Source organism: Balaenoptera ricei, chromosome 15 (assembly GCF_028023285.1).
Source record: "Balaenoptera ricei isolate mBalRic1 chromosome 15, mBalRic1.hap2, whole genome shotgun sequence".
NCBI lineage: Eukaryota > Metazoa > Chordata > Mammalia > Artiodactyla > Balaenopteridae > Balaenoptera > Balaenoptera ricei.
The window spans coordinates 48,013,919-48,041,077 of NC_082653.1; the positions used below are offsets into that span (position 1 = coordinate 48,013,919).

A 27,159-nucleotide genomic window follows, 5' to 3' on the forward strand; every position below is an offset into this window, starting at 1 on the left:
GCAGGAATGGGGGGGGGGGGGTAAAGGAGGATAAGACGGTACACAGGGGCAGCGACAGCCATCGTGACCTGGTCCAGCCGGGATCCCCAGGGGGCCTGCACACCCAGCCGGAGACTCTTTTTGTGAAGCTGTTTTGCTGGATCCCTCTTTCTACCTGAGGACAAAGGGATCTTTAGAGATGGGCCTCAGTCCAGAGGTGATGAGTCCAGGTGGGGATGCGGGTGGAGCTCTGGTGACGTGCCTGCCCAGAGACACTCTTCCCCCAACTGAAAAGGGACTGGGAAATCACGGGGGAAGGAGGGGAAAGTAAAAGCCTTTATTTTTCCCATACTCTAGTCTTTGGGGGAAAGAGGTGGGGAGAAAGAGGAAATAAGCTGCAGCATTTGGAGAGAGCATCAACAAGAAACCCGTCATCCTCCTCCCGGCTTCCCGGATTCTCTTCAGTAAAACACCAGCAGAGGGCCTGGGGCAGAGCTAATCAGCTGCTCCCTTATTGGTAAACATTACAACAGCCCGTAACTCAGAACTGATGGAGGAAGCATGGCTGGAACATAGGGAGAAGGGGTTCTGGGCCCTCCCTCTGCTTTGCTAGGGAGGAAGCTTAAGGCCTATCACACATCTTCAACTTTTTATTTTTTTACGCACTAGCTGGGATCCCCTAATTGCTTTACGAGCGTGACATCTTGTTTCTGCAAGAGGCTTCTGAGGCTTGAATACTTTTAGAATCTCCAAGGGGCTGGCATCTGTCATTTGTCCATTCACCAAACATTTACTGAGTGTATGCCATATGCCAGACACCATTCTGGGCACTGAAAACACAGCACTGAACACAGACCAAATCCCTCCTCTCACAGAGCTTACTTTCTAGTGCTGGGAGTCAGAAGACACATGATTAGGCAAGTGAATCTATGTCAGGTCTGTACACGTTCTACAAATTAAGATAAAGCCAGGGGCTTCCCTGGTGGCGCAGTGGTTGAGAATCCGCCTGCCACTGCAGGGGACACGAGTTCGAGCCCTGGTCCGGGAAGATCCCACATGCCGCGGAGCAACTAAGCCCATGCGCCACAACTACTGAGCCTGTGCTCTAGAGCCCGTGAGTCACAACTACTGAGCCCGCGTGCCGCAACTGCGGAAGCCCACGCGCCTAGAGCCCGTGCTCTGCAACGAGAGAAGCCACTGCAATGAAAAGCCCGTGCACTGCAATGAAGAGTAGCCCCCGCTCGCCACAACTAGAGAAAGCCCACGTGCAGCAACGAAGACCCAACACAGCCAAAGATAAATAAATAAAATAAATAAATTTATTTAAAAAAAAAAAAGATAAAGCCAGCTAAGGGGACAGAAGAAGGGAAGGTCCATGGGTGATCGCTTCCTGGAGGAAAGGCATTCCAGGCAGAGGGAACAGCAGGTACAAAGGTCGGAGGGCAGAAGCCTGCTTGGCCAGGAGCCGGGGTACTGGAGCAGACAGATGGAGGGGAAGACACTGTAAGAAGAGCCGGTGAGGGTGGGGAGGGGTCAGATCCCACAGGGCTGAAGGATTTTGGTTTTAAATGGAAAACTACTAAAGGGCTTTGAACGGGAGTGCCGTGACTTGGATTCAGAGGAAATAAAGTCAGAGCATCCTCTCTGCCGCTTAGATAACAGCCCAGAGAAGGTGGGTCGGTGATGATGAAGCAGAGGCACCAGGCAGGGGTCTACCGCAGTGGTGGTGAGGGGTGGTCTGACCCTGGGTCTATCTTACGGGTAGAGCTGCAAGGATCCGGAGGGGGAGGGGAAGGCGGTTATGAGAGAAGAGGCATCAGGGTTGATGCAAGGCCCTAACACCTGGAGGCAGGTTACCGGGATGGGGAAGACCAGGGAAGAAGCAGGTTTGTGAAGGGAAACCGAGGGCTCAGTCTCGGTCTTTGTAAGTTTGAGATGCCAAAGGTCAGGCTGAGTGGGCAGCTGGATGCAAACATCTGGATTCCAAGAGAGGACCAGCGTAGGGATGGATACAAGTTGGGAATCACCAACATACGGATAGGATCAAAGCCACAAGCCTGGATGAGATCGCACACGATGTTACCCTAGAGATCTCTCTGTAGACAACATATTGCGCTTACCACATGCCAACACTGTGCTAATAATAAGTCCTTTACAGCTATTGACTCAATGGTCCTAACAACTCGGAGGTAAAGTTCCGCCATTATCCCCATTTTTCTGATGTGGACACTACGGCACTTACTCAGAGAGACAAGGGGACAGTGTAGAGGCCTCTGGGTACTCCAGGGTCAGGAGGGCAGGGAGACCAGGAGGAACCAGCCAGGACACTAGAAGCGGTGGCAGGTGAGGTGAGAGGAAACCAGGGAGCGTGGTGTCCCCGAAGCCCACAAGTGTCCCTGCAGGGGACAGGAGGTGGGAGCTGACCACTGGATGGAAAAAAGGGATATCTTTACTTTCACTAACCTGGTTCTGAAATTACTTTCCTCCCATTTCGAACATAGGCAACAAATCCCAGTAGTTCTCTCAGCCCCTGAGACTCTGTCACCAGCAGCAGCCCTAAGTGTCTTCACTGTCGGTGCAGAAGTACCATGTGTGCTCATCTCTGTTTCCAGACGACAGCAGTTCCTAGACCCACAGCCTCACTTGGCTTTTTAACGTGTCAGTAAAGAAGTACCTATGCTATGAAATCACACATGTTAAAAATCTGATCCTTGTATCCCAATACAACTGTTTCCCCTGTCAGCCTACATATTTTATATCATGCATTTAAAATATCCTGCGAAGGGGTTCATGACACCAGGAAAGGTTTAAAGATCTCCAGCTCATCTCAATATTGACCACAGACGAACAACCAAAAGCCACCACAGGTGGGGAACAGCATCCTAACCTAGGGCGCCAGCTTGGCCCTTAACCTCGCATTCCACAAGCTAAGGAAGCCCGGACACTTCCTGATGACTGTGTCTGGGGCAGGTGAGGTTAGATCGCAGCTCACACGCAACCTCACCGAGGACGATGCCACAAAGGAAGACGACTGTGATGCATCCCTGCAGCCACCAGAACGTGCCCAGCCCAGGTATGGGGGGATGGTGGGCAATTGCTTCTTCTCTCTACAGGGGTCTCACTTGAGACGACTCTGCTACCCCCACTCCTGCTCCTTCCCTCTAGTCTGCCCTTTGGGCTGCTCTGTGCCAGGCTGAGCTGCTGTTTGCCTGTGACCGCAGCTCTGCTCTGCTCTGCCTTCACTTTGGAAACAACTCAGAGCGCTCCTCATCATACCCCGCCCCTGTCATCTGGCTCTCCTGACTTCTCTGCTGGGCAAAACGGAGGGATTAAAACAAAGTCACTGTTCCACACTTCCAAACAATCAATGAGAGACCCCAGCACAGAAGCCACTGCCTCTTCAGGCTGGCTTTTTTTCCATGTCACAGGGGTCCCACATCAGCAGAACGAGGGTCATGATGGAGCTTTCCTTTATAGGGTAATTAGGAGACTCAATGAGTTGGCAGCTGCAATGCACTTAGAACAGTGGCTGGCACGTGGTAAACACCATGTACGTCGTTAAATAAAGACAATCTTGACTTTTCTGATTCCCATTTTAAAAAAACCAAGTAAAACGCCTTTTAAAATTCATAAATTCAGTGTTAACCAACATAGCATTCAAGAATAACTGACATTAACCTGGAAAAAAAAAGGTATGGTGGAATGCTTACAGTCATTCTTAAATTTGAAAAGCTTAAAGGAGATGTTAAGGGTAAAGAGAGATCCTCTGGCTAAAAGTTCCAGGGAGTTTGGAACTACTCTGAACATGGAGCAGAAAATCTCTAATCAAAGATCATTGTGCATTTGTCTAGTTTATGGGGAGAAAAATGAAACCACCAAAGCTGTTCACACCGAGATCAAGGGGAATCACAGAATGCCACGGGGAGGACCACCTGGTCTACCTCCGTCGTTTTTGTAGGAAGGAGAGGAAATGGCAGGCACGAGAATTTTCCACAGCTAAGGGGGAAATTCTCCAGAGACGCAGGGTGTGGAAGTACCACCTCCCAGCTGCAGGGTGCCTCGCGGGGACTGCCAGCTCTCCCCTCCTCCACGGCAGGAACAAGTCCGGCTGGTTTGAAACTTGCCTGGATAACCAGAACCTGGTTCGCCTGCCTCTGCAGGACTCCTCCTGCCCGTCTCATGACTTGCAAGCAAAACCAACTCCGCAGATCTCACCCTTGCCCTGCACCAGGCAACCTCGACTTCATTTCCCGAGAAAAGGGGGAAGCTGATAATGAATCTGGCCTCCGGGGCACCAAGTGTCCGTGCCGTTTTTGTATTGCTTATGCTCTGTTGTTCTTGCTAGAAATGAGCTAGAGCCTCCAAGAGCTGGAAGAGGTTTGGGGGATCTCCTCCAGCCTGCCCCCCCACTCCGACCTCTGCACCCCCATTCTGCAGAAAAAGCCAGTCCCTAGCTACCTACCTAGACCACGTGCAATGTGCACACATTATAACACATCTAACCAGTGCCTTCCTTAATCACTCACAACCACATCCGATTTCCAATACGCTGGGCTGGATCGCATGTCAGGCTAAGGGCCACGGAAGGGGCTGGGGTTTTTTCTGACCTGAGAATGCAAAACGAGTCCATCCTCTTTTGTGCTCCCTTTAAACCTTCTGGAGACTGACACGGGCTACACTGAATTCTATTTTGCACACGGAGGATCCCACTGCGTTACGGTTTCCATCATTGTGAGTAGGTGGATGTGACAGACAGAACTTTAGCTTTCCAGGTTCTGATGCCAGGCGGAATGGAGAAGGTGTAAAATTCAAGTGCCTTCACAGGGATTAACGGGAACCCAGACAACTGGTTCCTAGGCCACTCCCATCTCCTACAGAGAGCTTCTTCTGGAGCGGCTACCACACCCCCAGCTCCCAAACCTGAGGGGTGACCGGAACGGCAGTCCTCATGGCTAAACAGGCTCACGTCGCCCCCATCACGCGCCCGACGCCTAATCGCCTCGGTCACCTGTGGGCTTCTGTGGGTCCCAGGCCATTTTCCAGGCTGACATCTGTCTGCACCATCTCCTGTTTCAGTTCTCCAATCTCCGAGGCGATTGTGTCAATAAGCTATTCAAAGACAAAAATAGTGTGACGTCAGGAAGTGGAAGAGGCGTGTGCAGAGCTGGGCAGCTTCAGCCGCTGCAATAGGAGCACAGAGATGACCACCTTTTTTTTTTTTTTTTTTTTTAAATCCTGGCTTTGTGAATTTCCTTTACCCAGCCCGGGGTTGGGGGGCAAAAAATAGAGAGGGAGGGAGCAGCTTCTTAGAAAGAGGAAGAACTTAGGTTTCGGTATTGCCCTAAGAAAAAAATATTGACACCCAGTTTGGCTTCTCAACATGACTACAAAGAGGAATAAATAAATCTTGGCAAAACCAGGCCTCAAAATTCATATTGCCAAAGTGAAAACTCCTAAAGGATGCCCTGGGTTAAAATGTATACCATCCTTATACTGGTTACAGAAAGAAGCCTGTTTCAAAGATATATACACTTGGCAAATCAATTTCCAATGGCTTTCAATTTATTTCTCGTCTTATTCTTTGCTTGCTTTCTTTCTTTTTTTTCTTTTTTCTTTTTTTTTTTTTGATGAGCAGATTGTTAGGGGAAAGGGAAGAGAGAGGGTTGTGTGAGGCTGGGAGCAGGTGAGTGGGCAGTCAGGGGGCCACAGGGGGAAGAGATGGGCAAATGTGTCCTCTTCTTGGAAAAGACTTGTGTGGGCTCGCATTCCCCGCCCACATGCCTGGAAGAGGCTACATCTGACCCTGAAGTTTGGTGTGAATTCTTGAGCACCCCCATCTGCTCATTCAAAAGCATCTTCACTGGTCTTCCCTGGTGGCGCAGTGGTTGAGAATCCGCCTGCCAATGCAGGGGACACGGGTTCGAGCCCTGGTCTGGGAAGATCCCACATGCCGTGGAGCAACTAGGCCCGTGAGCCACAACTACTGAGCCTGCGCGTCTGGAGCCTGTGCTCCGCAACAAGAGAGGCCGCGATAGTGAGAGGCCCGCGCACCGCGATGAAGAGTGGCCCCCACTTGCCACAACTAGAGAAAGCCCTCACACAGAAGTGAAGACCCAACACAGTCAAAAATAAATATAAACAAATAAATAAATTAAAAAAAAAAAAAAAAAGCATCTTCACTGGTGTTAACCAGGCTCTGCGCGTGTGGAACAGAGGCTCTCAAAGTGTCACTGCTCGTCCATTTTTTAAAAATGTAGTTAATTGTTTCATATAAATGTTACTTATGTCAACATGTAATCGATTATTGTTTTAAAATAAATATTTAAAATTTTTTCTTCATTTATTTTGTAATACAGCAAGTCCTCTACATAACGAACGAGTTCCGTTCCGAGAGCGTGTTCGTAAGTCCAATTTGTTCGCTAAGTCCAACAAAGTTAGCCTAGGTACCCAACTAACACAATTGGCTATATACCGCTGCTTTTACGCTTGCTTCCGGACATCCTGGGCTTGAAATAAAGATACTGTACTACTGTACTCTATACAGTACTGTAAAGTACACAAAAGCACAACCACTTGTAGAGGATGCACGCACATGACGATGTACACCAGACACACGAACTAACTTATGTGATTGGACGTGCGAACGCACGTTTGCATCTTTGAAAGTTCGCAACTTGAAGGTTCGTATGTAGGGGACTTACGGTACAGCAGGTATCTGTAGATATAATACACATGAACACAAGCTGTTTGTAGGGCCCTTCATAATTTTTAACAGTGTGAAGGGGTCCTAGGATTTATAAAACACTTGAGAATCACTGTTTTGGCTAAAGACAGGTGTCGTCTTGCCTCAAGCAGCTTTCATACCACCCAGACTCAGGGAGAAATTTCATTTTGAGCCTAGAGACTGTTCCAAAATGTTGACGTCCATCTATTCATTCATTCATTCATTCATAACTTTATGGCTACCCACTTCTTGCCATACACTGCAAGTGTAGAGTAGGGTTGACAATCCTCATGGAGATGATATTCTGGTGGGACACAGATCAGAGCACTGAGCACTGAGACGTCCCAGAATGAAAAGAGAATCAAGTGATGCTGTAGGAAACAGCTAAAGGGCCACCCTAGCTATGGCGGGGTGGTCAGGACAGGTCTTCCAGGAAGTGATGGAGCCCTGAATGACAAGGGCGCCATGAAAAGATCAAGGGAAGAGCCATCCACACAGAGTCCCAGAGGTTAGGGAGGCATGTGGAAGGGTGCAGTCTGCCTGCGACCAGACCTTGTCCGCCTTCTAGACCACGGTATCCTTGGATTTGAGTTTTCAACTGAGAACCATTGGAGGGCTTTAGTGGGGGAATGGCATTTTACCTGTTTTACGTTCTAAAAAGATCCCCTTGGCTGTGGATTAGAGATGGTTTGTAAGGAGAAGCAGCAAAACTAGTTAGGAGGCAACTGCAATGGTCCCGCCAAGAGGTGATGGTGGCTTTGGTCAAAGTGGTAGCAGTGGAATTAGAAATTTGGGGGAATTTCTAGAAGAGGGGGAAAGAAGGGGGGAAATCCAGGAACAACTGGACACGGAAATTAATAGAAGTTGATGGGCTGAACGTGGCGGTGGGGAAAGAGAAGAATCAAGGACAACTCCTAAGTTGTTGGCTTGAGCAATTAGAGAGATGACAGTGCCCTTGACTGAGATGGGAAAAAATGGGGAAGGATTAGATTTGAGGAAGAAATCAAGCTGGACACTGCGTAGGTTAAGTTTTAACTGAGTTGCTTACTGGCCATCAATTAAATGTATTAAGTGGCTTTTGATATTACGGGTGGAACAACTTGTACCTTTGGAAGTCACTGGAATAGGTGTTAGTGTTTCAAAGTCCTGTGACAAGGAGAGATTACCTAAGGGGGCGGGGAAGTTAGAGAAGGGGCCCCAGCAAACGGCTCTGTGCACTCCCAATACTTAGAGGTCAGGAGACAGGAGACCAGCCAAGTCCATCCCCTTCATGTGTGACTGGGGCGCAGGCTGTAGGTGGAGCTTCTGGAAGCACTGGGGCCTTGGGAGAGAAGACCAGGAGATCTTTTACACACAGTCCAGTGGCACAAATTAAAAAGTCTGACAATGCCAAATACTGGAGGACGTGGGAAAGCAGAAACCCTCACGTGTTGCTGGAGGAGCGTTTGGAGAGCACTTTGGAGAGTGATGTGCAGTATCTTGTAGAGCTGGAGATACACACACCTCCTGCATACGTACTACATACGAGAGAAACTCGTGCACGTGCGTGCAGGGAGACCTTGAGAAGAATACTGGCTGTACTGCCATTTGTAAGAAAACCAAATTATAAGCACCTAAATGTCCATCAATTGGAGAATGGATAAATGGAGGGATAGAATACTACGTGGCAGTTAAAATTAATGAACCAGATTATATGCATCAACACATATATAGACATAAAAGCTCAAACAAGTTTTCATAAAAGCAAAAACAAAAAAGGTTGAAAAGGATTACATTCAGTATACGAGGTTTAAAACCAGGCAAAATTGTACTATTGAGGGTTTGTAGATATACACATAAATAAAGACAACTCCAAGATGAAGTACAGGGTCACCATCCTAAACCTCAGGAAGAGAAGTGGATGCAGGTGAGCACAGGTAGGGGGGCTCAACCTCTGGCAACTTTTCATTTCTTAAAGCAAAATGACAAAATGATGAGATCTGACGGAGCTAGTGATGTGTGTTTTAGTATCCTGTGTGATCTTCTGTATGTTTAAACGACTTCATCATCAAAATTATTAGGAAAATAAGAAAAAGGGTGGATGCGTATGAAAATGGAAAAAGGAGGAACTAAAACGGTGGGAGGAGTGGGGTGAGCTTGGTGGGTCCCCCCTCCCATTCTAGGCCGTGGCTGGGGCCCTGGACAGGAGCGCCACACACAGCCCATGAGGGACACACAGGACAGACAGGCCTGCCCTGGGGAGGCCCAGCCTCGGCCTCGGGCAAACCTCGGAGGAAAGATTCCCACTGCAGCACATTCAGCCTCTCCCCCCTCAGTCCCCTTCACAGCCACAACTGTGATCTGAATGTCAAAATCCCAATGGCTTTCCCCAGGAAGAGCAGCTGACCCGCTCCGGCCAGGCTGTTTTGTCCCAAACACACACTACAAACTGTGGTTGTCACTCAGCAGCACTCGGATGGCAAATCACAGGTAACACTGCTTATCTGTAAAGCAGAAGGGAGGCGTGGTGATCCCAAGACACAAAGGTGGATGATGACAGAGGTTGCCCATGGCTGGATGGCTATGGGGCTCTTCAGGCCGGATGAGGGCTTTTTCAGCCCCTCCATCCCTTTCGACCCCAACTCATCCACCTGACGGCACAGATTTACCCGACAAATGGACCAGAGGGTAGGGGTCCAGAGCCAGGCCTGCCTCTGAGTGACCTGTTTATACGCCCACCAGGCCCCTCCAACAGCAAGAGTCATCCTGAAACCTCTGCCGCGCCCTGAGGTCGGCCCAGGTGTCACTGATGGGATTTGAGCTGTTCCCCACATTGTCCCCAGATACACGTGTGTGTGTGTGTGTGTGTGTGTGTGTGTGTGTGTGTGTGTGTGTGTGATTGGTTTTAATTCCTGCAGATGTTTGACCTCATCCCCATGCTCTCATGTTCTTCCAGATTTCATGCCTTGAGGGCAAACAGAGATAACTTACTACCCACCAAAGGGGACCAGTTTGAACCTAAGTTTTAGCCTTTTCCCACGTTAAAGTCAACAGTGGTTTCAGCGTAAGCGCTTTATCCAAGTCAGTGCTGCCTCATCGAAATTTCTCCAAATCCACTTACACAACCCAAAACCCCAACATCCTGGTCCCTGTCGAGAATTCCTACAAGGGGGAAGGGGGCTGCCCAAGCATGTGCCAAGCTGGGAAGCCAGCGCTTCTGTCCACAACCCTGATAGGCCGCCCAGGACATGCCGTGGACACCTGGGAAGGAGGCAACAGAGCCAAACGGCTGTTCTTCAGTGAATCATCTCCAGAGATGGGCCATCAGGTTTCAGGGCACTGAGCTGGTGAGACAGTAGTTCTTGTACCAAAACACATCAGGTGTGATCGATCTCTCCAGAAAGCTCCACAGGCAGTGACACGGTCGGGGCACGGCAGAGCCCGCCCTGATAGAGCCAGGGCACTGCCAGTGTCCGCCGTGCCCCTTGGGGAGACGGGGCTGGTGTGTTGCCTCCCAAAGCAAGGAGAGGGGTTTACCAGCAGGACGGGCCCTTCTGCAGCCGCCACAGGGGGACCAAGCCAGGGGTTGGGTCTCTGGGTCCCTCCCTCATTCTGCTCAGAAAGCCAGCACCCCGGGGCTCCAAAACAAAGCACAGGAAGTGCTCACCTAGGCGATTTTCACACTCTCCGGCAGCCAGGCCAAGGGCAGGAGAAGAACTCGGGAAGTCCCAGGTTCTTTCCCGACATCACACCCAGGACTCGGCCTGGACAAGGCGGGACCTGCCGGGCTCTAGCCTGGCACAGGAGTCTACACTGATGTGGACCACTCTGTAATCATTCTGGGTAACGTCCCAGTCGGCGGGAACCTCACCTTCGGGGCCACACTTCCAGCAGCAGGCGGGCACAGTGTGGAGGCAGCCAGCTTGCGGCCACTCCCGGGGGGTCTGGCAGCAAGGAGGGGTGGTGAGCGTCCCAGCTGGGGCTCGGAAAGACCTGCCTTCAAATCCCTCCTTGGCCTCCTGCCAGCTGAGTCCTGAACCCACCTGGGCCCCCTCATCCCTGGACCCTGGATGCTTTGGCGGAGAGAGTTGGATGATTAAATAGGATGATGAGATTAAAACATTCTGCAGCATGCCCCTAAATGCTCTCGCATTCTCTTCCTAGTTAAATTCTCTCTTTATATCAATGGTGACCTGCTAGGAAGCAGAGAGCTGATAAAGGTGACACTTAAAACGGACTCACACACCTCCCAGCCTTCAAAGAGGCCATTTCATCCCCAGCAGCCGACTGGATCTACAAAAGACCAGTGTTCGCAGACTCCAACCCGCCTTCTGCCTGTTTGCCCAGAAGTCTCTAATCTCGAGATCTGCCCGCTAGATGTCAATTTCCCCCACCAACCTGGAGAGAAGCTGTTGTCTGTCACCCCTGCTTGCAGGGCAGGCTGGAGGGAGGGAAAAGGGAGGGACTCCAAATCTTGTTTTCTTTCTTTTAGGGTTAGATAAAAGGAGAAAAATTCTCTTGTAGGTTAAGTAAAAAATAAAACGAGAAAGTACTTATAGAGCAAGTTCTGATACAGCGCTCTTGGAATTCCAGGACCAACTCAGGAATGTTATCCGCGTTTCTGAAAAGGATGTGTCGCTGATAGATGAAGACTTGAAACCTAGGGTGTGGGAAAAGTCAAGTGCTTGGCCCTTAGCCACGGAATTTCTATTCCCCAAGTGCATCAACTTGGCCTTGGGGTGTGATTGGCCTTTACAATCCTATCAGCTTAGTGGGATTAGACCCAGCTCCAGGTCATGAACAACCATTGACCCTGACAACTGCCTTTCCTGTCTGCTTCTGCTGAGCTGGAGGGGCCCCCTGGTCTTGCGGGCACACCCCATGCTGGAGTTTTTCTGAAGCAGTCTGGAAAATAATGGACTTCCTACAAACTTTCAAATGATCTTTGCCCCCAGGAACCGTCACCATGGAAACAAAGAAGTAATGAAAGCTGCTTCCCTTCACCTGCAGAGGAGTGTCTGGGGAATAATGTTGGAGCATCTCTCAGAACCTTGCCCTTTTCTTTGTTTTGCTTTTACTCTGTGTGTGTCACGTCTCCAAAGCGTGTTTGCATTTACATTTTTGAAATTTAATTAAAATTACAAACATAATACATTCCCATGAAAAACACGGATTATTGTAGTTGTGGATGAAGAGTGTTGCCTGTCATATCAGTAAACAAAGGATGTCAGGGCCATCAAGCCAGCAGCCACTGCAGTTCCCTGACTGTGCACCCTGAGGGGACTCAAAACAGGATAGTGTCCCTAGATAGCTACGGTGCATACCAAGGAATGATGTCGATGAGCCCAGACTCTTGCATCTTTCCCAACGGAAAGTGCTAAATTCATAAATTTGAGATGTCTGTTTTTTCTTTAATGAACAGTAATCTTTCGATGTTCAGACTACTTGTTCTTTTTTGCAAAAACTCCTATATATCTGGCTCCTCCCTGACCTCTCTGGAACAGTCCCTCAGAGTTATCACCTCAGTATGTCCACCGAATAAAACATAATTCTCAACTTTTAGGTTGTGCATTTCTTTTAGTCCACATAGTTAAAACTAATCTCCCTCAGGACCTCCCTGGCAGTCCAGTGGTTAAGACTCCATGCTCCCAATGCAGGGGGCATGGGTTCGATCCCTGGCCGGGGAACTAAGATCCTGCATGTTGTATGGCGAGGCCAAAAACAAACAAAACTAATCTCCCTTGAGATTACCCTTGACTAACACCTATAATCACCCTTGACTAACACCTATAATCCCACCTACTCAGAGGGAACCACAACGATCAGTTTTGTGTGTATCACTCTTGAATGTTATCACTGTGTGCTTTTTCTACCAGATGGAATCGTACTGATGTATTGTCCTATAGCTTGTTTACACTCATTTCACCCAAGGAAATATTGTAGGATTTATCCATGTTGATACACGAAACCTTGGTTCATTCATTTTAAGTGGGAATGGTTTTCCACCAGAGGGATAAACCATGCAGGAGGAATATACCATGTATCCATTCTATCTTTTTTTTTTTTTTGCTGCATTGGTCTTCGTTGCTCCGCACGGCCTTCTCGTCATGGTGGCTTCTCTTGTTGTGGAGCACGGGCTCTAGGCACACGGGCTTCAGTAGTTGTGGCATGTGGGCTCAGTAGTTGTGGCTCATGGGCTCTAGAGTGCAGGCTAAGTAGTTGTGGTGTACGGGCTTAGTTGCTCCGTGGCATGTGGGATCTTCCCGGACCAGGGATTGAACCCGTGTCCCCTGCATTGGCAGGTGGATTCTTAACCATTGCGCCACCAGGGAAGTCCCATCCATTCTATCTTGATAGACGTTTAGGTCGTTTCCAATATGTTGCTGTCACAATCCTTACCGTAATGAACAGCCCTGTGTATTGTGTGCAACCTCAGAGAAAATGCCAGGTTCTAGGCACGTAATAGGTTGAGGTGGTACCACGTGGCTCTCCAGGGGTCAGTGTCCAGCTAAACGCCTCCACCTTCTTTGAAAACATCCACCTCACTTAGTGTTTGCTGGTATCAGACTTCTAAGCTTTGGCTAATCTGATGAGTCCAAGTGGCTTTTTATTGTCTTAATGTGCTTTGCCCAGATTATATGCGTCAGGGAGGAATAAACTTTCCTCTACCCTTCTAGGTTCTTCTGGCTGGTCTAAGAGTTAAAAACTAAAATAAATTAAATAAATTAAAATGAGACAGAGTAACAGCAGAAAATCAAACAAAAGTTTAATAACATGTACACATGGCAGAGACCCAGGAGAACTGAGTAACTCGCCAAAATGGCCAAAACCTTTATATACCACCTTCAGCTCAAGACAAAAGAGGATGTTGGGATAGTGGTTTGGGGCTTCAAAGGGGAGGAAGGCAGTTCACATGAGATGGAACGGCAGATGTTTGGGAAACAAAGGTTTGCTGGGCCCTGCAGAGACAATGGGACCCAGAGAGGAGTATGAACAGACTTCCTTCCACCACCTCGTTCATATTAGAGGTATTTATGGTGACGGCTCCCTTCCTGGAACAGGTCCTCTATCTGCATTCTTTTAGGCAGTTTAGGTGGAAGGTCAAAGGTTCTTCCTGAGTCTTTTTTTTTAATATTTATTTTATTCATTTACTTTGGCTGTGCCGGGTCTTAAGTTGCGGCAATGGAGACTCCTTAGTTGCGGCATGGAGAATCCTTAGCTGCAGCATGCATGCGGTATCTAGTTCCCCAACCAGGGATCAAACCCGGGCCCCCTGCATTGGAAGTGTGGAATCTTACCCACTGGACCACAGGGAAGTCCCCTTCCTGAGTCTTTTGGGTGATTGTTTCCAGCTCCAAATAATCTGCATGCCAAAGAGATATTTTGGGGTGGCAACTTTTTCTCCCCTACCTATTTTTGTTGTCTATTTGTATTTCTTCCTCGGAAGGATTGCCTGTTCATTTATTTGTTGCCGTTTTGGGGTTTCTTGATTTTTCTTAAGTTGTGTAAGTTGTGGATATGAATCCATTGTCTCAAATATTTAAAAGATTTTCTCTCATCCTGCGTCTCTGTCCTTTACGTTTCGTTAAACTTTCAATGTTGATAGAATCAAAAGTTCCTTATGGTTCTTGCTGACTAAACTTTGCTAGGAAGACATACCTTACCTTGAAGTAATAAAGTCTCCTCTGTTTTATGCTAAGACACACATAGTTTTCCTATTTACATATGATGCATTTGTTTATTTGCAGGCCTTTCATCCATCTGGATTTAATTCTGAGTGTGATGTGAAGTCAGGACGAGGAGGTGAGGAGATGACTATAGTAAGGCCAGGGCTGGTTACCCATGCCCCCCGTCCCCCGTCCCTAAACCCTGGCCCTGGGATGCCTACATCTGCCCCAAGGTGCCTTCTGCAGACCAAAGAATGTGCCCAGAAGGCTGCTTTTCCTCAATTTGCCCAAAGGCTGGGGGTGGACCAGAAGGCGTGAGCTCTGCCCTGGGTTTTTCATTCCAAATGGAGAGCCAAAGGGTGCCACAGTATTTATGCCACAGTCCCTACTAGCCCTGCTGATCCAAACGGCCCCTTAACCACAATCAGAACCTTCCCGTTTACCAAAAAACAACACACACTACCTTTTTATTCCACTTTCTCCTTCGGAGTTAAAAAAAAAATACAGCCCATCTCCAACACACTCACGTAGAGGAAAAGCTAATAAGCAATCCACCCCCTCCCCATCCTCTGAGTTAAGTGAATGGTTTGACACGAGTAACTTTCTGTTTTTAGCACAAAGTAGTAAATAGCAGTATTTAGAAGAAACAAACACAAGTGAATAATTGAATATTTAAAAGCAGAATTTTGGCTAAAGGCCCGGCTTCAAATTCCTTTGGCTCTGCTAATTCAAGCAAGGCATCCTTGAGGAAATAATTTGACCCCTTAAATTTTCTCATGCATGAACTGAGGACACTCTGAGGCCTGCTTCTCAGGGCTGTTTAAGAGTCCAAGGAGGGGCTGCAGGCCAAGTCCGCAGCAGATGGGCACCTTTAGTGTTTGCCCGTGGGGAGAGGGCTTAGCGATGTACCCCACCACCCTCGGAGGACGGAAAAGTGAGAGGTCTGGTTTAAGGCGTGCCAGAAGTACGGGCTGTGGTTAAGGATGCAGGATGTGCTGGCTGATTGTATCTGCTGGGGACGCAGGTCCTGCGGCAATGCCCATGAGGGAGACCTCCACGTGCTATGTCCTCCTGGGCACCTACATTCCACGGTGCTTGTTAGGGGTCTGATAAGCATGGATGTACTTTGTTTTTGTTTTTTTAAAATAAATTTATTTATTTTTGGCTGTGTTGGGTCTTTGTTGTTGCACGTGGGCTTTCTCTAGTTGAAGCAAGCAGGGTCTACTCTTCGTTGTGGTGCACGGGCTTCTCATCATGGTGGCTTCTCTTGTTGCAGAGCATGGGCTCTAAGTGCGGGGGCTTCAGTAGTTGTGGCACACGGGCTCAGTAGTTGTGGCGCACGGGCTTAGTTGCTCCGCAGCACGTGGGATCTTCCCCGGACCAGGTCTCGAACCCATGTCCCCTGCATTAGCAGGCAGATTCTTAACCACTGAGCCACCAGGGAAGTCCAGCATGGATGTACTTTGAATGGGTAGAAATATTTGAAATTCGGGGAGACCCAATCAGTACCGGTGCCCCTTACGTGCATTGGTACTCCTTGCAGGACCTCATCGAGGGACCAGGCTTCGGTAGCGTTTAGCTTCTTGGGCCTTCCCCACATCTGAAAAGCCCTGCAAACATCAGGCTGCACAGTGGCCTCCCCCGAGACCAGTGCTTCCGCCAGACACATTAGGTGCTTCCCCAGCGCCTTCAGGGGAAGGGAACTGGCCCTCCACGGCCAGCCCCAAGTCCCTCGTCGGAGGACGGAACCTGCTTTGTCTGGTGCACAGAGACCCAGAAGGGCCCTCAGAGTCAGTTCTGGACCACTGACTGATGGGCGCTGGGGTGTAAGTACTCCAGATCCCTCACCTCTATTCCTTTAAGATGGAGCCAAAGTTACCCTCAGGGGACTGTGCTTGAACTTGGACCCTTGCTGACCTTCTCTGCCCGACTCCGCTATGAGTTTCTCTTGGGAGCACTTCTTGATAAGCCACTTTCACGAAAATCTTCAGCTCTGGGTTTGTTCCTGGAGACACTGACCCAAGATGCCCCCAACCTTCCCACTTGGCCGCCCTCTTTCACCACTTGAGGTTGATGGCCCTGCATCTGGGACCCTCCTGGAGCCAGAGGCTCTCTCGAATGGCTCCCACCTGGATGTAAGTTCTGCAGAGCAGGAACGGTGCCCTTCTGCCCTGTGGAGACCTCTGAACTCAGGACAGTCCAGGGCCCAGGACTTGTTGAATGAATGGGTGCTCGTCCCTCTTCCGCCTTCCTCTTGGTAACTTCCCTGTTCATTTCCTTCTAGACCAGGGGTAAATCAGGACACAGAGTGGGTGGGGCTCCAGCCCGACCATTAGAGCCTCAGCTGGACACCATGGGGAAGTAGCTGACATTGTGGCAGCCACTGCAAAGGTGCCGCCTAAGAGTTTTCAATTATTCACCAGCAAACGCACCGACGTGGTTCCACATGCAGAGCGCAGAGTCCTCTTCTGAGCCGTGATTAAGTTCTCACCGAGCGGGAGCCGTTGGCTTTAAAACACGGCCTCTCTAACGACTCAACAGTAAACTGCTCCTGTCGACTCGTAAGAGAGACCCACACTGGCTCTACCCTGCCAGACACTTGCCACCAAACATGGGGAGGCCCAAATATGCGAAGTAAATCGGTGCCACTTCTAGAAGCCCAGCCCAGAGCTGTCTGTTAGTTTAACTATATTTGAAATGATCCTCCACAGCAAACACTGATATAACTTTAAATTTAGTTACATTGGAAAAAAAAATTTTTTTTAAGATACACAGAGTGGGGCTTCCCTGGTGGCGCAGTGGTTAAGAATCTGCCTGCCAATGCAGGGGACACGGGTTCGAGCCCTGGTCTGGGAAGATCCCACATGCCACGGAGCAGCTAAGCCCGTGCGCCACAACTACTGAGCCTGCGCTCTAGAGCCCGTGCTCTGCAACAAGAGAAGCCACCGCAATAAGAAGCCCGCGCACCACAACGAAGAGTAGCCCCGACTCGCCACAACTAGAGAAAGCCCGCACGCAGCAACGAAGACCCAACGCAGCCAAAAATAAAAAAATAAAATAAATAAATTCATTAGAAAATAAAGATACACAGAGTGTAGTTCCACATATGAAACATGGAAGCAGCCAGTGTGGTGTATTTTGAAACAGTCATTTGGCTGAGGTCCTGATTTACTTTGTCAGTTGTCCGAGGCCATTGTTGCGTTAGATTCTTCAATGACCTCAGATGTCACAGATATTGCCATATCACTGCCCGTGGCTTTGTGTTTTAAGGTGAAATAACAAGCTAACCGACAGAAGCACAAAGCTCTTTCTAAGAGTTGGCACTAATGTTTCTACAGCCCTGGCTTCAGCATTTGCGTCTGAAGTCTTGATTTTGCATATTTTAAAAAGATTTTAAAGAAATGTTTACAGTGGTGATCATTTTGTAATGTACAGAAATACTGAATCACTATGTTGTGCACCAGAAATTAACTTAGTCTTGTAGCTCAATTATACTTCAAAAACAAACAAACTGATAGAAAAAGAGATCAGATTTGTGGTTACCAGAGGTGGGAGTTGAGGGTCGGGGAGGGGAAATTGGATGAAGGTGGTCAAAAGGTACAAACTTTCAGTTATAAGATAAATAAGCACTGGGATGTAATGTAAGAGAGTAAATCCTAAGAGTTATCATCACAAGGAAAAAAAATCTTTTTTCTTTTTCTTTTATTTTGTACCTATATGAAATGATGGATGTTTGTTAAACTTAGTGTGGTCATCATTTCATGATGTACGTAAGTCAGATCATTATGCTGAACAGTGCTGGATGTCAATTATATCTCAATAAAGCTGGGGGAAAATAAGAAAAAAAAAGAAACATATATAGAGTACTCTAGGTCAACAACAGAGAAGAAAGACATACAATGTGCTCCATCAAATTTAAGATACTATCATTATAAGACACCATCAAGAAAAACAAAAAGATCCACCAATTATAACACACCCTTGACTATAGGATACAAATAACTTCAGAGATGGTAAGTTTTGAAAATCAGTACATCTTAGAATTGAAATGCGCTGTCAATTGTCTTCATGGAGCTCAAGTGGAAGGGCCTGAGGTTGTGCTGGTCGATTGTTAGTGCCTTGTTTTGCTGTCTTCTTAGTAACAAACATGCTGCGTGGGACTACAATCCTGGAACTTACAAAACAGGTGCGGTCAGATGACCAGCCAGCCTTCCAGCTTCCTGGGCTCCACCTGGCGCCCCCTCCAGGTGTGACAGTCTCCCGAGAGGTGCTCTACAAAGTCAGAGGCTGGAAGACTGGCCAGAGCAGATTCCCACACAGCGAGCAGGCATCTCTGCTCAGGTCCTGGGAAAAAGGAAACTGGGAGGCCGATCGCATGGGAAACTAGAGCTAAAGCCCGAATGTGCTGCTCTTTCAGCCTTCGAGCGTTCAGAGGAATCCCAGTGTGGGTAGGTTCACCACTGCAATCTGCCTTGTACACCCACTCATTGGTTCAGCCACAAAAGTTGTTCCTACAGTTAAGAAAACTATGCAAAACTTGAAGCAAAAAAAGTTCCCTTCAAAGTCCTAGTTGGGCACCATCTAACAAGCCTGCCTAAGGGTCGCCTGGGATCTCATTTTGTTCAACTCTTCTTTTTTTAATTTTTTTGTCTGAATCGCACGGCTTGCGGGATCTTAGTTCCCCAACCAGGGATTGAACCCGGGACCCCGGCAGTTAAAACGCCGAGTCCTAACCACTGAAGAGCCAGGGAATTCCCTCAACTCTTTTCTTTTGATGAAGGCTCAGACTCTGTAAAGTCAGATGCAGAACTTGTGGAAGATTGATATGGTGCAAATGATATTTGTTTGGCAGAAAAGATAACCCTAAAGTTTTTGGTTTTATTGCCCTGTCCACGTTGAGCCAGTTTTGTGTTAGGCTGAATTATATAAAATTGCAGTGTTGGAAGGTCAAAAAATGGTTGCATATCGCCAATATCAAGCCCATATCTAACCTTGCAAAGTTAGATACACAAAGCTGGCTAGTGGTAGATGTTAAAGCTGGTTCAAGATAAAATACTTTTGTCCACTCTTTCTTTCTTTCTTTCTTTTTTTGAAACAGCTTTTTATTAAACAGCAAAGCATAATGGCAACACAACTTTAAATATTTGAAAATTAGGTCACAAAGGGATGCAAAATGTTTTCAGTATGACTATTATATATTCATACAGCTAAAGTCATCAAATCTTACACCAATACAACCATTAAGATTATTCCATGATTAGCCTAAATTTAATAACCATAAATTATATTAGTGGATCTCTCTTCCTATTTAATATTTTAACATTACTTCTGATACTGATTTCTTTACCAAATGGAATCTACAAACTAAATTTTAAAAAACTGTTAAATGACTAAAACTCTGCAAACCAGTAGTTGGGTTTACAGAAAATTCTGGGAGAAGTAGATAAAATACTGAGAAAGCATCAATTAGTATACATGTAAAACTCTCCCATTTTATTCATGATTCTGATACTAATACACTTTTAAGGAACTTTGCAAAGTTGATCATCTGGGCACTGCAAATAAACCTGAGACCAAACTTTATTCCCTTCTAGGTGTGGTTTACATATAAGGTTAGCCAAACTTAATCCATTTTCTTATATATTCCCCCCCCCCCCCCCCCAAATCTAATCTGTGCCAGAGATAACACAAATCCGGACTAAAAACATTTGGAGATGGTTACAAGTACTTACCAAGTACTGAATACTTTTCCTACCCTATTTCTATTTTTCCTCAAAATTTTCTGTTTCAAACACACACACAACCAGAGCTCATCTTTTCAGATATCAAGTGGATTATTTTGTGCAAAGGAAGTTTTTAACGACAAATCTTCCCAGTACGATAATTCAGTTTCAAAGAAAAATCTTCATCTTTATAGCCCCCGTTTTCAATTGATTAAACAGAAACCAACTATCCTATCTTATTACTACATATAACAAATAAGCCCTAAACTGAGAAAGTATCTTATTTTGGTTAAGTTTCAACAGAGTTCAGGCTACTCTCTTAGATGATTAACTAAGATTACTTTTTACAAATGTGAAACCAATTTTTTCCTTAGGGGAAGGAAAATGGGAAGAAAGCAAATGGAGAAGAGGCACACGATGGTGGACAGGGTATATAAAGTTGTGCATTCAGTCCATGATCTTGGTCACTTTTTCACAACACGGTGGTTATTTTCTTGTATCTCTAACTATGCCTATAATAAAAGACAATGCTAAACCTATAAATCAAAGCAAATTTGATATAACATTCATTTTCAAGTTTCATAAATATATGCATTTCTAATTATAAAGTCTCTACAATACGTTTGCACATTTTCGTAGACTAACATTAATACACAAACTCATGGAAGTCTTCTGTTACGCACTTAATTTTGCTTAGATCCGACATTATCTTCGTAAATACTCAGTGAAGCCACAAACAAAAGTACTATAACTCTTGGAATCTATCCAAGTTTTAAAGAAAAAAAGATCAGCAGCAATTCCATAAGACATAAAGGATATCAATCCCTTATTTTCTTTTGCTTTTTGTGTCAGTTGTTTGAAAAACACTAGAAGCTGACATGAGGTTTTCTATCTATTGTCCAAGAACTTGGTTTTCTGATTTTAGCTTCAGATTTTCTTCCTTAACTGCATCTACTCTTGCAGAGAGATCTTCAAGAGTGTGTTGGAGTTCCAACACTTGATTAATAAGTCATGTTTTTTCCTCCAGTTCCACCTGATTTTCAGCACCAAATGCCTCCATGTCAGCATTCATCACCTTCAGTAACAAACTTTTGGGCCTTGGATACAAAATTCTTGGTGAATGGTTTGCCATTTGAGGTACCGGCAGGGGGAGGGATCCGGAGGATACCTCAGGTCTGGACACTGGGACCAACTGGCCCACTCTTTATTTACTAGTCTCTGCCATCTGTGATTGGCTTTAATAACTTGTTGATTTTCTCCTTAATGAGTTAAATCAATCTCTGACACACGCTCGCTACGTATTTGTATGAGAATTATGTTTTTCACGTCTATCCATTCTAAGAGACTTGACGACTGTGGGTCCTTGGCCCTGTGTGTGTATAGGGTGAGGGGTGTAGGTCGCTTAACCTCTCTGGACTTCAGTTTCCTCAAGCATTCAATACATCAATGGATTTCTAACGCCTCTTCTGGCTCAAACTCCTGGTGACGGCCAGCTGTCCCCCTTAGCCTTTCCGTAATGCGGTGGCATAAATATCTAAGTCACATTCACTTCCCTTTTACCATCTCCAGCTTCCTACTGAGCAGCTGCCTGCACAGGGCTTTCTATAAGCCCTGGAGGAGAAATAATGACTCACCCTTTCTGGAAGTCAATCTGAATGTATATATCTGCAACTCAGTATGCAAACTATCGAATTCAGCATTTCCAATTCTAGGAATTGATCCAAAGAAGCAATCAGGTATATGTTCAAGAAGGTTCTTGGGAGCATCATTTATAATCATGAACAATGGAAAAAGGACTAAGTGTCTAATAACAGTGGCCTCCTTAAAAGTGTGGTACAGCAAGATACTGGAATATTATACAGCCCTTAAAATGGTGATTCTGTCATATTTATACACACACATATATATGTTTATTGATATGTCAGTATATAAATACAGAGACCTGTTATTCAGTGGGAAAAAAAGTGGTATGTATTCTCTGAGCCCATTTATGTAATATATTTATCTACGGATTAATGTAATACAATAGAATTACAAACAGAGAAAGCAAAATTCTGGACTCATCAGCATCAAGATTCTCTCACGGCTCATTTCCACGTGGAGCAATTAAAGAGGGTACAATATAGGTGATATTCTCGTTCTTCTTTACATTAAGAATTTTTTCTGCAATAGCTTTTTTTTTTTTTTTCCATAGGAAAAATAGCTATCTTCTTTGGGAAAAACAGAAGTAAAAGAATAGTTCGACGGGTAGAATTCATACAGAGCCTGGAGTTAACAGCCTAGCAGTTAGACAAGTCTTCAGAGCTCCTGGGTTTGGCAATATGATAGTCTGCCAGTAGGTGCTAAAAGTTGCCAAACGGAAGTGCCAACAATATACCACTTGGTTGGTGCAGGCCTTGATAAAACTAAGGAAATGGGATACTCTGCCAGTTGTCATGGCCTGAGCTAATGCCTTATGTTCCTCTCCCCTCGAGGCCAGGTTGACACTCAGAGCTGTAACTCACCCACACAGCCCACCTTTTTTTTGACAAGTCTACTCAATTACAGGCCAGGGGGTAACTTCAGTATGGAATCAGAGTCACTCCTCATTCCAAAACATCAGTTACACGTAAGGAAGTTTCCTCTCTTTTTTTTTTTCCTACCTACAAAAACCAGTGCAAAATCTGAGCTGTAATTTTCCTGTGCCCACTGCCTCTGCTCAGCCCACCCCAGTGCTACTAATTTCAAATGCACTGAGAACGTTTCAAGTGGCATTTCTTCAAATGGTTTTCACCCAACACTAGCAGTGTGGGATGTGAACAGGCATGATTTCAAAAAAAGAGTTACTGCTCCAGTAACATTGGAAATAGCCAATGAAACTGGGTTAAACATTCGATTAAACAAGTTCACGTGGACTCCTCAGAACCTTTTAAGAAGCCGGTGTAAGTGAGGGTCTCCAGGAAGAGAACAGAGTGTGTAGGATTCCACAGCCCTCTTGATCTTTTTTTTTTTAATTTTTATTTTATATTGGAGTAGAGTTGATTAACAATGTTTTGTTAGTTTCAGGTATACAGCAAAGTGAGTCAGTTATACATATACATATATCCCCTCTTTTTTTTTAGATATTTTTCCCATATAGGCCATTACAGAGTATTGAGTAGAGTTCTCTGTGCTATACAGTAGGTCCTTATTAGTTATCTATTTTATATATAGTGGTGTGTATATGTCAATCTCAAACTCCCAATCTATCCCTCCCCCCACTCTTCCCCCACTGGTAACCATAAGTTCATTCTCTAAGTCTGTGAGTCTGTTTCTGTTTTATAAATAAGTTCACGTGTCTTATTAGTTTTTTAGATTCCGCTTATAAGCCCTTCTGATCTTTAAGACTCTGTTGAGGACACTTTCTGAGGAGCCGTGTTCTACAGAAACTCTTAAGGAAATGCTGACTTCAGGAGATGCTGACATGGCCCCTAGGAATAGCAACTGCCGTATTTGGAATTTCAATTTTAATTTTTTTTAAAAAAGAGAAATGGAGGAAGGATTCAAAGGGAAAGTAACAGGAGAGGAGACATGAATCTCCAACTTGCGACACGAAGATGAAAAATTTGAAATCGATCATTAAAAATGTTTTTACTGTAAATTGAGTATGACAACATCCTCTGAGCACATATATTTAATTTAGGGAAGGAAGAAGGCAGAGGGATTATGAAAAGGGACTTTGGATTGTAAGACAATGTAAAGTCTGGTCATTTTCAGTCTCGTGAAGATGATTAGTAACTCGGAGGCGATGAATCATTGAGGCTTTGAAACTTACTGAAATGCAAAGGCTTTGTTCCTCATCGGGACCTGGCGCTCTGATGTAGCTGTCGGCCGAGGCACCCCAGAACTTCAGATGGGATACAGGCAGCAGGTACAGGTAGTGCCCCGCCCGTACCTCCCAGGGTCGCTGCTCCCTGAGGCTCCACTGCAAGCACGTGGACGCCTCTGCCCAAGGCTGAGGATGCTGTGGGCGGATGAGGTCAGAGCAGGAGGGGCTCCGTGCACAGATACCCCAGCTTCCCCTCACCCCGGAGGGACAGCTCTGATGATCACTATACAGTCTCCCCAAGGCCCTCAGCAGGACTGAGCCCCAGTGGCTGTTCTCCCTTCTCTGTCTCACCTCCCTACGCCCCGACCTGAGCTTCTGGTGAGCACCTCCCAAACAGACTGCTGGCGTTCATAACCTGTCTCTGAACCTGCCTCTGGGGACCCCAACCAGTGTGGTTCTTTTCGCTCTAAATTCAGAGCAAGGCCTCTCAGGTTACCTCCTCCATCTGAGGCAGCTGGGTGCCTTGGTCCCTCCCTAATGTTCCCAGGTAACAGGTATACGCGGGACTATTCTTGCAACTCTGCTTAGGTTAAGTGACCAGAATGGGGCACAGCGTTCCAGCGCTAGCTTGGCCTCGTCTCTCCTCTACACAAACAGGACAAGTTTGATAAAGAGGTTTGCAACCCTCTTTATCATTCAGAATGAAACTAGCAGAATAATATTCCCCAGACTAGTATTTCCCAAACCGGGAAGCACACGTGCATCACTTGGGGATCCTGTCAAAAACGCAGGTCTTGGTTTCCCAGGTTTGGGGTAGGGCCTGAGATTCTGCATTTCAACAAACTCCTCGGCTGACGCGGAGCAAGGTTCTAGGGGTCCAAGAGCCCTGAGGACAAAACCAATATATACGTATATATATAGGTGAATCAACTCGAATTGTTTTAAGACTTCCATTCACTAACTTAATTCAGCTGCTCAGCTGCAAACAAGAGAACAGCTGTTGAAAAGTCCTTCTGATGGTGGGAAAGTACATATTTGGCATATCTGGACACCAAAGATGTCCACGCACAGCGCGGGTAGATAGCAGATTTGGAATGAGAGGCGCTGTCAACACACATTTATTGAAGATCGGCCACCTTTGGGGAACAGGGCTAAAAAGACACTGAAAGACGTGTAAGACATTGTCCCTGCCCCTAAAAAGGCTTACAATGTGACCGGGAAGGTAAGACAGAGAAAAGTCACAGGAAACACATGCCTGGTGAGTGGCCACAGCCGGGAGTGACTTGGACAACCTTAATTGGCCCTAAGTCACATTGCTGCCCCTCTGCTCACCAAGCAGACTGCACGGCCCCCACCCCAGCTGGCAGACACCAGGAGCTGCATTTTGCAAGAGACTCAGGCTTAACTTCAGTCCCAGCACACGCTCCCCACAACACAACATGCTCATGTACCTTGTGGGTGACGTTCCTCTATCAGAGACGTTTTAATGTTCGTTCTCAGGGCAAGAGAACTAAAGACTTTTAGAAGCAGAATCCATCCCACGTTCATAGCGGCATTACTCCCAATAGGTGAAAGGGGGAAGCAGCCCGCATGGTCATCAACGGATGAATGGATAAACAAGATGCGGTTTATACACATAATCAAATACTGTTCTGTCTTAAAAAGGAAGGAAATTCTGAGACATGCTCCATCATGGGTGAACCTGGAGGACATTATGCTGAGTGAAATAAGCCAGTCACAAAAGGACAAACATTGTACGATTCCACGGATATGAGGTTCCTAGGGTATAATCAAGCTCATAGAGACAGACAGTAGAATGGTGGTTGCCAGGGGCTGGGGAGGGGGAGGAAGGAAGGGGAAGTGAGTGTTTAATGGGTACGGAGTTTCAGTTTGGGAAGATGTAAAGGTTCTGAAGGTGGATGGTTGGGATGGTGGCACAATAATGTGAATATACTTAATGCAACAGAAATGCACACTTAAATATGGTTAAAATGGTAAATTTTATGTATGTTTCACCACAGTTAAAAACCAGAATCCATAAAAGTCAGAAAACAGGGTTTCAGAGTTTTTTTGTTTTGTCTTTTTTACAGATCTATGCTACAGGGACCGTCTCTGGAGGAAATAAGCTACAATAGCTCAGCTCCAGCTTCTAAACCCTGGGGTCCCCTAAGAAGGTAACGGTCGTCTGAAGCAAAGCCCCAGAGGGTCCGAGATGTGAAGAGGTGTGACCTCTGGAGAGCATGTCCACCGATTCCACACCTACGGACCCAGGGCCTCTTGATGCCGGGATAAAATGCAGCCCCCGCAGTCATGTGTCCCTACACCTTGGCGTCTTCTGTCTCCTGATGACACCAAACACTCAGGATGGAGAACAGCCTGATGTTCACCCACCAAGATGGTTAGGAGTGACCATTCCAGCCCAGGATACCGGGAATCTTCCCAATGCTGGACAAGCCTCCTGGAACCAGGCGGCTGGGCTGAGACCCTCCAGGAGGGAAGAGCTGGTCTTAAAACAGGAGCATCGACCTGCAGGCCTGAGGTCGGGGCCGGAGCTAGAGAGCTGGGTCCAACCCCTCATGCCTTCCTTTGGTGCCTACAAGCAATGCCCGAAAGCTCTCGCCTGGTTTTGGATCTGAGCATTTTGGTTCAGACAAGAAACTTGTCTATGGCCAGATGACTTCTGTGAGCATATAGAAGGCCCTTGAACTCTTCTTGCAACTTTTTATGGAAATTTGAAATTGTATAGCATGTATATGTGATATTATATAACATACATGACAGTATATAATACAAAGAATCCTTTGTGCCATTGTCACAACTCTGCTGTAAATTTGAAATCATATCACTCAAAACCCTCACCCCCTACCCCCAGGGCGGGGTTGGGGGGGAATTAAAACAACGTACTTAAGAATGAAAACCAGGCTGCCAGACGTAGAGAATGGACTTGAGGACACAGGGGGTAAGGGGAAGCTGGGACGAAGTGAGAAAGTAGCATTGACATATACACACTACCAAATGTAAGATGGATGGCTAGTGGGAAGCAGCCGCATAGCACAGGGAGGTCAGCTCGATGCTTTGTGACCACCTAGAGAGGTGGGATAGGGAGGGTGGGAAGGAGGGTCAAGAGGGAGGAGATATGGGGATATATGTATATGTATAGCTGATTCACTTTGTTATAAAGCAGAAACTAACACAACATTGTAAAGCAATCATATGCCAATAAAGATGAAAAAAACCCAAAAAACAAAGCAGGCTGCCAGGAATCACTTCTCTAATTTTTCCCAGCTCATCTCCAAAGCT

The 27,159-nt window shown here is 46.5% G+C and overlaps 1 protein-coding gene and 1 pseudogene across 7 annotated transcripts in view; both read right to left on the reverse strand.

Annotated features, from left to right (window-relative positions):
• RIN2 (Ras and Rab interactor 2) overlaps positions 1–27,159 on the reverse strand; it is a 232,004-nt gene that overhangs the window by 65,318 nt on the left and 139,527 nt on the right. For 5 of the 7 annotated variants that reach the window (XR_009497723.1, XM_059898338.1, XM_059898337.1 and 2 more), the window contains one exon: positions 4,988–5,088. The exons of the other annotated variants lie outside the window; for them this stretch is intronic. Coding sequence is in view for 4 of the 5 variants with exons in the window: in XM_059898338.1 (XP_059754321.1) it covers positions 4,988–5,088 (101 nt within the window). In the remaining variant the exon portion in view is untranslated. The remainder of the gene's footprint in view (positions 1–4,987; positions 5,089–27,159) is intronic. 7 annotated transcript variants of the gene reach the window in all.
• On the reverse strand, positions 20,867–21,276 carry LOC132349378 (short coiled-coil protein-like; annotated as a pseudogene).